The following is a 12,970-nucleotide window of genomic DNA, read 5'->3' as shown; positions in this document are numbered from 1 at the left end:
ATTGCCCAGTGCGTAGTGATTAACCTTGATAACTCTAATATATTTATCATAACGTTCTAAAAGCATACGTCTAAGGTCGCAACGGAGTTTGGTCAATTTATCTGCCAGAGCAACCATGGGTGCGACCTTATTCTGAATTTCGAGTGATTTAACTTCTTGTAATAGGAGATCAAGTTGTTTAGATTTTTGTTTATTAATTCTCGAGTTTAGTTGTATCAATATGCCCCTTATGAATGCCTTATGTGCACACCACAGAACTGACGGGTCAGAGACTGAGGAATAATTAATGTCAAAAAATTCCTTTAATTTATTGGATATGAAGGTCGCATGTTCGGGTATTCTGAGCAGATTAGAATTGGCCCTCCACACAAAATCTCCCAAATAAGCATTCCCCTCCGCCACCGCGATTGATACTGGGGCGTGGTCAGACCATGAAATGTCATGGATGGCGGAGGAGGACAGCTGTTGTAGCAGAGCTCGATCTACTAAAATCATATCAATACGAGAGTAGGAATTATGTCTGGAAGAGTGAAACGAAAAGTCTCTTTCTCCTGGATTTTGGCACCTTCAGGCGTCGTAGAGCTCCTCCGAGTGGAAGAGTGTTTGTAGGGAAGATAAAGGTCGTCTGGACTTAGTGGTTGTGTCGATAGCATAGTCTGCAGTAAGATTAAAGTCTCTGCATACCACCAATGCCCCCTTCTTAATAGTGGATATTTTCTTTAAAAGCCGTTTTAGGAAACGCAACTGGTGGAATTTCGGAGCATATAGACAAACTATCATGTAGGTTTTGTTGTTTATGTCTCCTATTAGAATCAAATACCTCCCTTCCTTATCTGGGATTGTCTCCAGCATTTTAAGAGACAAAGTCTCTAATGGCTATGGCAACTCCTCTATTCTTTTGCGTAGCAGAAGCAAAAAAGATTTGGGGGTATCTGGGGTGTTTTAATCGAAACTGATCAGAAGGTAGCAGATGGGACTCCTGGATGCACATTAATTCAGCTTTCAGTTTCAGAGCTTCCTTCCATAGGGCAGTTCTTTTTACAGGGTGGTTTAAGCCGTGAGTGTTAAAAGAGATTATGTTCAGCATTTTACCTTACTATCAGATGATGGTAGTTGCGTTGTATTGGACGTGACTATGACTCTAAAAGATCCACGAGTCCATGATCGAGGGTACAGTTCTGCAGAATGACGAGAAGTGAACATGCTTGGTATTGAGGTCCATCCTGGAGGGAGTAGAGGAGTAAAAACAAAAAAGCAAACCAAAACTAACAAAATAAACAGTTTAGAAACATGTAAAGGTCTGTATCTCAAACAGTAGAAGTAAAAAGAGGGATTACGGGTTGAATCCTGAGGCAGTAGAACTGCCCAACAATATTTGGGGTGAAGTATAATGTCTTAGCCATCCATGTGACCAAGGAAACTAAAGCGCTGCGTTGCAGTGGTAGCGTAGGGTGTTCGACCAAAGTATTTTAATTTCTTAGCTTTATGCTTACGAGAAACCATTTGCCAGGAGTTGTCGGTGTTCAATTTTGCAGTGGAAGCTGGGGTAGGGGTTGAGGATTCTGGAATAATGTCCCATGTCCGCAATAGAGCCAGCCCTTCTTCTAACGTATTCACTACTTCAGTATAATCATCCCTTGAGATGGTTAGCTTTGAAGGGTATCCCCAGAGATATACAATGGCGTGATTACGTAATGCCTTAGTGATGGGAAGGAGAGTTTTGCATCTTTGCATGGTGTGTTGCGATAGGTCAGCAAAGAGTTGTATAGACATGTATTTTTCAGGTGGTTGTCTGTTTTTCCTGAATGCTGACATAAAGCGTTCTTTAACATGATAGAAATGTATTCTCATAAGTACATCTCTAGGGATGTTTTCAGGCAAGTGAGAGGGCTTGGGGAGTCTATGAATTCTGTCCATTACCAGATCAGGCTCTGCCAGGTCTGGTAAATAGGCCTTCATTAGCTCTTGTGCATATTGAAGCAGCTGCCCGGGTAGGATTGATTCAGGAACCCCTCTAAATTTTAAGTTGTTTCTTCTGGACCTATCTTCAAGGTCTGCGACCTTAGCCTCAAGCCATGTCACCTCTTCAGATTGTTCGTTGTGTGCATCAACTAGGGAGTTATACGAGGAAGCAAATTCCCCCATCTTGTGCTCCACGTGTTCCACCCTCTCCCCCAGCTCACCCATGTCTGCTTTAAAGCCTCTCATACAATCCATGATGTCCGCATGGAGTGAGCTGCGGAGCGAGACAAGCATGTCCCGCAATGTGGTGTCTGACACTGGCTGGTCAGTCGTGGGGAACGTTGTAAGAGATTCCACCAGCTCCCTGGTGTCATCTAGGCCTTCCCGGTCATCGCTCACCTGCTCACTGTCGTTATGGATGGACAATCTCGGCTTTGACTTGCTGGGCTCCCAGATAGCGGGGTAGAGATCACATCCTTCTGCCGGTCCAGTGCTCTGCGGGAGCTCGGGCTGGGTGTCATGGCGTCTGAGCCGCTGGGTGAGGTTGGCGAGGCCTCGCCGTCGCCATCTTTGCTCCGGCCGCGTTCCTTCTGCGAGAAGAATTGAGGGAGTTTTTGGAGCTGCGAAGCTCCTTTTCTCTTCCTGGCCATGCCGGAGCGTTAAGGGGTCTTGTAGCGGTGTGGCAGGGTGAGATCTGCTCGGTCAAACACCTCCGTAGTGGCTTTTTTCCCTGGTCTGGCGCGGAGCTATCTGACTATGCGACCATGCAGTAGCTCGGTAGCCACGCCAACCACGCCACGCCAACCTCGGTAGCCACGCCCCCCACATTCCGTTATCTATTGAAAGATATAAAAAGTCCCTCTTAAGGCATCTGCTTACAGCAGCAAAAGCGTGTATTCCACCTCTCTGGAAAAGTACGGTGGCTCCAACCAAATCACAATGGATGAGTAGGATAGCGGAGATTCAACAAATAGAAAATTTGACTATGATGTTGAGAGAGCAAGAAGATAAGTATCAGGAAGTGTGGAATCCCTATATCATATATATATATATAGGGAACAGCGTCCCTAGATAGGGCTCCTTAAGATGAATAACTAGGGCTATCCCTGGTTAAGGAAAATTCAATAGTGAGTAGAAGGTAATACGGGAATGTAATAGAATAAAGAGGTATGAATAAATGATGAGTGTTTTGCTTCTAAATATGATAGTAAGGTAACTGATAATAATCAAGATATAATTAGAAGTTAAATACAAGATGTAGTTGTTGATGTTCTTATATGTAACGTTGTATTACTAGTATTGTGAAAAATAAAGAATTTATAAAAAAACATGACGGAAGGACAGTCCATCAATCATTGCCATAAATTTAACTATAAATTGAATTACTGTTTTACGGATCTTTTCTAGATATAAATTTGTTGGGTTAATCAACCATTTTAATCTTGGAATAATCTCAGAGAAGATTAAAAAAATGGAAGGCAAAATAACACGAAGATGTTAAAGATCCATTTTAATCTGTGCAAGTAAATCTAAAGTTTTATAAGAACCCAAATCATTGCCAGACAGATGAAAAATAATAATGGACGGAGGAGGCCGAGAGGAAAATATGGTATTCAGAGAGGGATGAAGATCGAACCATGACATGCCTCTGTAGCCGAACCAAAACACTTCATAAGATGAATCATCAAGACCTAAGTTGAGGCCGTAGCAGCATAAGGAAGCTCTCCTTTCAGCCCAATAAACGAATGAATGTCCTATAATCCAGACACAATAGGGGGCCCTATAAATTAGAAAAGCACAAAATTAGGTCTCACATTAGATCGGAAACAATCAGATTGCCAACCACCCAAACTTTTATTGACATGAGATGACAAACCCAATTAGAAGCTTCAGTGGCTGCCCTGATTCAAAAAGAATGTGAGGTTATATGCAAGTGGCCCAATCCAATATGACACAGGCATTTTTTCAAAATTGTTTTGAATTGATATTGCGTAAGTGGAAGACCTGAAACATGTATTAAGAGGTGGCTGTTCAGGGAGCAATAACAAAAACCTTTTTAAGAAATAAAAAACACAAAGTGGAGAATCAGTCATTTTCTGAATGACAATCCAGCTACCTTTGCCTAACTGGTCCGTTTTGCTAAAACGCAACATGATTTTAATGTGATCATTATACATAACCACATCAGAAATTAAGAGGCCTCCGGAAGATGAAGATTTCGGTAATAATTCAGAAATGCGAAATGCACCGAAAAAACAAAGGCAAAAGGAAACTTGCAAAAGAAGAGATTCATAATCCGAATAACAAATGATTGACAAGGCAACCAAAAGTTAATGCAAAACACCAGAGGTCATAGGTACTCTGTTGTCAACCTGAAAATGTGTTTTATGGTATCCTTTAAGAGCTTGTCTAACCGAAAAGAAATGCGTGCAGGGAGGAAGACCCCTCATCTTATTATAAAAGGAAACACCCACCAAAACTTTAATTAAATGAGAATATGATTAACTTCTCATTAGAACATCAATAAAAGCCAAAACCAACTTTTCAGAAAAATTATGTATAGGGAAATGGGCGGACTGTAGAAAAGAGCTCCACAGGGACCATGCGGCGTTGTATTGCACCCATGTGGAAGGAGCCAAAAAATTTGAAGTAGATGAAGTCACGGAGGGCAAACTACCGACCACAACAGTTCCGGGCAAGGAGAACCCACGAGACCTGCTTCTGGTGCCAAACTGCGGAATCGATCTAGCTGAAAGCGGGACAAAGAATCAGCAATATCATTATCTTGGCCCGGAACATATTTAACCTTAATTCATAAATTAAACTTTAAGCAATTGAAAACGAATCACCTTAATACAGCTAAAACTGGCAAAGAATTTAAACAATTTATGGTAAATGCAACACCTTTATTATTAGAACAAAAGAGAATATGAGAATTCTTAAGATGATCACCCCAGAGTTCAAGGGCCACTAAAATAGGAAAGAGTTCAAGTAAAACCACATTTTTTTTTAAAACCTTGCTCGACCCAAGATGTAGGACAAAAATCCATGGACCAGTGACCGCGCCAAAATGCGCCATAACCCGCAGCGCTGGTAAACAAGGAAATAGCAGAAGAATCACAAAAAAGGGGATTGCCAAAATAGCCAAATAAACAGCCCTTATAAAAAGATAAGAATTCATCCCATACCGATAGATCAGAGACTAAACTGGAAGAAATACGAACAAAATGGAATGGTGATTTAAAACCTACTAAAGCTTTATATAGCCTTTTAGAAAAAACCTGACCTATAGGTATGATACCAGTGGCAAAAGCAAGCATGCCTAACAATGATTGTAAAGTCCTAACTGTAACATTGTTTAAAAATAACAAAAGAAACCAAAGCGTGCAATCGAGCAATCTTCTCAGAAGGGAGACGACATTCCATCAAAACAGTATCAATTGTAATACCCAAAAAATCAAGACAGGTAGTAGGCCAAACAGTTTCTTCTTCAGCCAGCGGAATGCCAAAACGCCTACAGAGGACATGAAATTCGCTAAACAAATAAAGACAATGCAAAGAATCAGCTGGACCCATAAATAAGAAATCATCTAAGTAATGTATCACGTTAGTAGAATTCGTTTGAAACAAGACCGTCCATTCAAGAAAAGATGCGAAAGCTTCAAAATATCTACAAGATAAAGAGCAGCCCATAGGAAGGCATTTATCGTAATTATAGGCACCATCAAAATAAAAACCCAGAGAGCTAAATGCAGAGTGATGAATAGGTAATAAACGGAAAGCGGATTTAATGTTAGCCTTTATGTCAGCAAAGCAGATTGACCGAGTACACGAATTTTAGAAATCGCATCATCAAACGATGAATAATTAACAGAACTCTCAACAGGGTCAATACTATCGTTAAGTGAAGATCATACAGGATACGACAGGTGATGTATCAAACGAAAACTATTTTCATCCTTTTTATGTATCAAGCCAAGTGGCGAGACTCTAAAATTTTGAAAAGGTAGACTTAGAAAAGGCCCTGCTACCCGACCTTCATTAACTTCTTTAAAGAAACACTACATTATGAAAACCACTGACGGAAGGAAGATTATTGTGACATTGAGCAGCACAAATAACAATTTGGTAAAAATCATGAAAGTGAAACTACAAATAAGATTGTATCTGCCCACAGTGTATATAACTACGATGAAAACTCCAGTTGCTATCTTTGCTGTTTAGAAAAACTAAAAACAAGATGCTCGGTTGGATTTCTGCATGCCTGTTAGCTTCCCTACTGCTTCCAAATGGTAAGTTTGACCTATGAAAGAGAAATCAGTTCAGGTAAATGAAAGGTATTTTTCTTATTATAAATGCTTAAAGGCCAGACTCATGTTTGCTTTGTAAGTTTTAAACAGTTTATCAACAATTATTATTATTTTTTTATATATATAAAACATCCACATAAATTTGAGGTAATTTTTGATGACACATATGGCTTTCTACATAATTACTTAATGACATTTGTCAAATTTTTTTTTTTTTTTTACTTTACATTTTTATAAGCATTATAAAGAGCAATCCAAGGAGTGTGAACATTCTTAGTAACAGTAAGTATGTTATGGTTAACATTATTTAACAACAAACAACCATAAAATTTATAAGTAAAATAGTAAACCATTATATGGTACAAGATAAAAAAAAAAGATGAAATAAGTTTGTATAGTGTCCTTTGATCCATCTACCCCAATGGGTGCTAACTGTAGATGGATCCAATTCCACTCTTTATAAAGGTGACAGGTACAATAAGAATAGATCAGTAGTATCCAACCTGGTATTAATTACACATCATAACCTTTTAAATAGTTTGAGGTTCTTTGATTTTTAAGCCATTCTTTTTAAGCCTATTCTTCGTTTCTTATAAAATTATTAACTGAGGCGTTTTTCCGAGCTAGAAAAAGCTCATATTGGGCTTTATTCTAGCGACCACTCTTGACAAGTTAGGAGTTTCTGTAGATTTCCACATGCTTGTGATGGTTAGCCTTGCCGCTACCAGAGTATGTGTTACTATCATCCTAAAGCATAGTAGGCATCTATCCAGATTTATTCCTAGTAAGTCCATTTCTGGTGTCAAATCTATTAACATGCCTGTAAAGTCTGCTATAATAATAATAGCTCCGGGAACTTGCTAAAAATTTTGCACACCCATAGTGTAAGGTATAGGTTACCTGAAGACTCATTGCGCCTCCAACATAATGGAATATTTTTGCCAATCTATATGGGGTCAGATACCACCTATTAAGGATTTTTTGAGAATTGTCCCAATGTTCAATGCAAGCAGATCTTTTGTTATTGTTGTTGGCATGCTTTTTTTTTTTGGGGGGGGGAGTGGAAACCCTCTTTTTAGAGGGTTCCAGCTCCCACTTCCTCCCAGGGCACCGCAACGCCGGGCGTAAGTTCACCTCTCCTCCCTCCCTCTTGGCAATCATCTGGGACACGTCACAGGTCACAGATGATTGCCTGGCCAGTCACAGTGCGTAGCGAGGCTCGAGCATGCGCAGTGCGTGCCAGGCTGTGAAGCCACAGCTGGGCGCCCACAGTCACAATGCTGGCGCCACAGAGAGGAGTGGGAGAGGAGCAGGGCTTCGTTCCCCCTCATCGCTGGACCCTGGGACAGGTAAGTGTCTGATTATTAAAAAGTCAGCAGCTGCAGTATTTCAAGTTGCTGACTTTTAATTTTTTTTTTTTTTAGTCGGAACTCTGCTTTAAGTTTTTCTTTTATCACGGACAAATGGCTTTTTTGAGATAAAATATAAGTATTGTTCCTCCATAATTTATTAGTACAGGTTCAGCCTGTTTTGATTTCCAATATTATTGGACCGTGATCAGACCAGGAAATGTTGTGCATCTTTAATTACATTTGGGAGCAAGATTTTGTCCGTGATGAAATAGTCAATCCTGGAATAGGATTTGTGAACCTGGGAATAAAAGGTGTAATCCCTTTCAGTGGAGTGTAAACGCCTCCAGGGATCATACATATCTTCCATAGAGAACATTTTATTGAGTGCAGATCTATTGGGTTTCCCTTGCTTGGGGGTGTCGATATTGGGGTCTAGAGGTCCATTAAAGTCCCCACATAATATTAGGTGGCCTTTCTGTATTTTCCGAGCTTTGTGTAGAATTTTTGGATAACATGTTGTGGGTTCTTGTTGGACAATGTCGACAATAGTGTCGTTTTCATTCTCAATATTTGCAACTAATATGATAACTCTTCCTTGATTATCAGTCTTGACTTCTAATGGTTGAAAGGACACCAAATCTTTTATTATCGTTATTACTCCTTTATTTTTCCAAGAGTTCTTGGATACATATACATATATGAGGAAAGTTATTATGAGAAAATTTCGGAGCTTTATCCTCTGCAAAATACGATTCTTGTATGCATATAATATCACTGTTCAATTTTAATATCTTTCCAAAGAGCTTTCCATTTGAATGGGCTATTAAGGCCCCTTACTTTCAGTGACATAAATTTAAGTGCCATGATAATGGTAATTTTGGATGCTAAAGAAAAATATAATTGAATTGACCCTGATGGTTGGAATTTTGATTTCTGTCCCTGTTTTGTCCAGTAGGTGGTAGTCTTGTACCATTTATAAATCCAGAGAGGTTTTAGTTTCCAACCGTTCAACAAAAAAGTCAAGGTAACAATAAACTTGGTAATATAAAAGAGGGAGATAAAGATATACTCACATGTACAGGTTATATGTACTTATTTTTGGGGTTAACAGTTCAACTGAAAAACAATAAGTCTTTGGTTTAGGGTTCCCTGAGAGGCAGCTTTGCCTTCTGATTGGATAGATTTTTATAGTTCAGTATGTATTATTTAGAGGCAGAGCCATAGAAAGGTAATGAAGAAACCGTGTCATTTATGGCTAGTTTGCCATTGTTGTGGGATCTTTTCCCTGTGTGGCTTTTTCCCATGCGGTATCTTCGCTTGGAGGTAATAAGCCCCATTTTTTCAAAAGTTTCAGGCCCTCTTCCATATTTATGATGGTATATGCTTTTCCATCTCTTTCCAGCATCAGTTTTGTAGGGAAGCCCTACTTATAGATGATTTTGTGATTCCTAAGAATTGTAGTTATTGTATTGAGATTTTTGCATGCTTGTATAGTTATCTGTGAAAGATCTGAGTACAATATTATTCCCATATATGGGCCAGGTAGTGGTGCGTTATGTCTTGAAAAATACATTAGTTGCTACTTCACTTCGAAAAAATGAATTTTTGCAATCACATCTCTGGGTAGCTTTTCTGGTATATGTTTGGGTTTAGGCAGTCTATGTGCTTGGTCTATCATGAGCTCTTGATGTGGAATTTCAGGTAGTAGAGTAGATATCATCTCTTTTAGGAAGCGTTTCAAATCAGGTTTAACATCCTCCGGAATACCTCTGAATTGTATATTGTTCCTTCTTGAATGATCCTCCAAATCAATTACCTATCATTTAAGTGTAGCGGCAGGCTCCTGAAGAGCATGCGCTATGTATTTTCAAAATTAAATTTTACCCAAACTACAGTTTGGTTTGGGTCTATTTGCCTAAATTTGACTTCTGTGTCAGTCTGACTGGGCTGTGAGATGTTCAGCCTGGCCACAGGGGGCACTGTCTCTGGTGGCAGGCATGGAACTATGGTCTGGTTGGGCGTTTAATTTACTCTCTCTCGGAGTCAGGTCAGTGGGAGTGGCCCTCTCGCTGTGCCCTCTGGTAGAGTCACGTGGTTCGGGGTTCTGGCCAGTATGCTGTGCTGATTACATGGTCCTGGTCCTCCTGACCAGCCCCCAGGAAGGCTATGGCCTGGGGTGCGGATCCACCCGACTTTAATGCCTCGGGGCTGACTATCCCAAGGCAAGGGAACTAAGGAAGTATTCCAAGGGGGATGGGTGCTGTCTCCGGTTCGGGAGAGACCCATTGAACTGCGAGCATTCCAGGGGAGGACTCTTTAGAAAAACACCACGTACGGTTTGGTTTTCTTAACAAGAGCCTGGAAGGGCTGAAGTAACCGAGAGAATCCGGTCTTGTGGATATCGCCAAGCAGGCTGAAAGATCCAGGTATCCTACAAGTGTTCTACAGCTTAGTTTCCCCACGTGTTCTGCAACAACATTGGTGATAAAGACTTTGTTCCTGAGTAAACACCTGGTTAGCTGCTAGGCCTTGTGAGAGAGGGACTGTCCAATTTGAGTGTTCATCCAGCTGTGAATGGCTATTCTCTGGATGCAGTCAAAGTAAGCAATTCTTTAACATTTTTGGACTTTGACATTGAGAGTACCTTTCCTTTCCAACCCTCTGATCCCAAGTTGAAAGACTGTTCAATGGTTTGAGTTTTTGCAAATAAAATCCATTCAAGTGGATCTATTGTCAGTCTCAAGTTACTGGGCCATCTACCACAGGACATCCCCTAGACGTGAAACAAGGAGAACGAGCGGTAAGCCCAAAAATAACCAGTAGCTCCTTCGGGGGTTAGTGCTACATAAGGTTTTTTATTTCATCTTCTAATTCCAAATGTGCATCAACCAGCTCATTATGTTCATCTGTAAAATAACACATTTTATTTTCCACATACTCCGCTCGTTCTCCTAGGGCATCTATTTCTTTTTTGGATTGATTTATAAAACACTTCATATCATACTGCAGTGCTCCTCTCATGCTGCGTACACATGATCAGACGATCCGGCGGACTTAGTCTGGCGGACAAACCGCCGGAAAATCCGTCTGACTTTCTGAACAAGCGGACCTGCCCACACACAACCGGACTTTGTCCGCCGGACTATGGTGGGGGTCCGCCGTACTTTTGAAAATGAACAGACTTACCCACACATGGAGGAAAGTCCGTTCATTTTGAACACGGCGAGATTGACACGTCGCTGGCCCCCTCACCTGGTATGGACTTAAAGGGGAAGCCCTACGCCAAAAAGATGGCGTGGGGGTCCCCCCCAGGTCCCTATAAGACCCTTATCCAAGCACGCAGCCCAGCCGGTCAGGAAAGGGGGTGGGGATGAGTGAGCGCCCCCCCCCTCCTGAGCCGTGCCAGGCCGCTTGCCCTCAACATGGGGGGTTGTCCATGTTGATGAGGACAAGGGCCTCTTCCCGACAACCCTGGCCGTTGGTTGTCGGGGTCTGCGGGCGGGGGGCTTATCAGAATCCGGGAGCCCCTTTTTATAAGGGGGGCCCCCAGATACCGGCCCCCCACCCTTTGTGAATGAGTATGGGGTACAATGTACCCCTACCCATTCACCTGTGAAAAAAATGTAAATAAAACACAACACACAAGGGTTTAAAATAATTTATTGCACAGCTCCGGGGGTCTTCTTCCGTCTTGGGGGGTCTTCTCGCCGGACTCCTCCGCTATCTTCTGCTAGCTCTTTTACTAATGGAGGAGCCTGACTTTCTTGTTCGTTGCCGCCCGGGGGTCTTCTTCCGACTTCGGGGGTCTTGTCCCCCTCTTCGGCTCTTCTTGCCTGGCCTCCGCTTTCTTCCTTTAGCTCTTTTACTATCGGTGGCCCGGTCTTCTGTCGCCGCCGCCGCCTCTTCTTCCGACTTCGGGGGTCTTGTCCCCCTCTTCAGTCTTCTTGCCGGGCCTCCACTCCTTCTTCCTGATCTTTTACTGGCGGAGGCCCGGTCTTCTGACGTCGCCTTCTCTTCTCTTCTTTTCTTCTTCCTTGAGATGTTGACTCGACGCTGTCTCTGGCCGTAATGACAAGCACGTGTTGCGCAGTGACTTATATAGGGACAATGGGCAGGGTCACCGAAGACCCCCGGGCGGCGACAAAGAAGAAAGCCGGGCTCCTCCGCTAGTAAAAGAGATAGAGGACGAGTCCGGCAAGAAGACCCCCCCCCCCCCCACAAGACGGAAGAAGACCCCTGGAGCTGTGCAATAAATTATTTTGAACCCTTGTGTGTTGTGTTTTATTTACATTTTTTTCACAGGTGAATGGGTAGAGGTACATTGTACCCCATACTCATTCACATAGGGTGGGGGGGCGGTATCCGGGGGCCCCCTTATTAGATAGCGGACATCATGTATATGGTGGGTTGTGAGGCATTGTGGGTGTAATGCAAAATAGATTCATTGGGTGCCAGACACTTCTTGAATGCAAAGAGATTTTATTTCTCTTGAACAGAACTTTGGGAGAGAGGGTTAGGGCCAGGACACCCTTAGGCAGTTGCAATGTTAATTGGCAGACTCCAAGACTTCTATAGGAGGACAGCCTTGCAGGGAAGGCATCCAGCAAGACGGCACATCTGCATGGATAGGCATGATGTCTCCTATAGCAATAGATATTAACAGTTTCTAACACAAAGTATAACAGTTCCTTCACTTCCACTACAATCACTTCTTGTAGTTCTTTAACCTACTGAGCTCCCAGTCTCTCTCTCACGAGACTAGACAATTCACTGCCACTGAATCCCTTGAGCTCCTCCAATATTCACTGTAGTATCTTCCTCAAGTGTTGCCCCACATCTCTGCTGGGTCCCTAGCTGGGCACTCCAGATACTTCTCAAGCTTTACCCAACTGGCCTGCTCGATACCTGGCTTGACACACAAGGCTGCTCTGCAAGCGTCGCCTCCGCTGGCTGGGTCCCTGGCTTACTACTTGCTGAAGATTCCCGAATATTTGCTGTCTCCGGTTGGTGAGAATTCTGCTCTGGTACTTGCTTCAGCTACTCACTGTGGTCCCTTATAATAAGGTGGTTGGTCCCTTAGTGGCGACAGCTTCCCCTCTACCTCCAACCACGACGGGTTCTCCAGCCAGAAAAACCATCAATTCTGGTTGGACTGCAAGCCGCAATCCCAACCCTGTGCTTCTGGATAGGCTTCCAGACAGCCTAGCAGCTAGGTGTGCCTGGGAATACCAGGGTGCTATATGTGTGTGTATATATATAGATATAGAGAGAGAGAGACTGTATAGTGAATGTGTGTGTCTATTCATTAATAATTGTGTTTTTATTTATATCAGGGCATTTCAGTAA

General features: G+C 42.3%; 1 protein-coding gene across 1 annotated transcript in view; it reads left to right on the top strand.

The window, feature by feature from the left end:
- Positions 1 to 6,129: 6,129 nt before the first annotated feature.
- Positions 6,130 to 12,970, top strand: part of LOC143940919 (granzyme A-like) — a 70,499-nt gene continuing 63,658 nt past the window's right edge. Inside the window, exon 1 of the mRNA XM_077462740.1 lies at positions 6,130 to 6,254. Within this exon, the coding sequence (XP_077318866.1) occupies positions 6,203 to 6,254 (52 nt within the window). The 5' untranslated portion in view covers positions 6,130 to 6,202. The remainder of the gene's footprint in view (positions 6,255 to 12,970) is intronic.

Source organism: Lithobates pipiens, unplaced genomic scaffold, assembly GCF_037356315.1.
Source record: "Lithobates pipiens isolate NorthernLeopardFrog02 unplaced genomic scaffold, aLitPip1_a1.2 Scaffold_3, whole genome shotgun sequence".
NCBI classification, from domain to species: Eukaryota; Metazoa; Chordata; class Amphibia; order Anura; family Ranidae; genus Lithobates; species Lithobates pipiens.
Note: the sequence above shows the minus strand (reverse complement) of the source record. Positions and strands in the feature narration are given on the sequence as shown.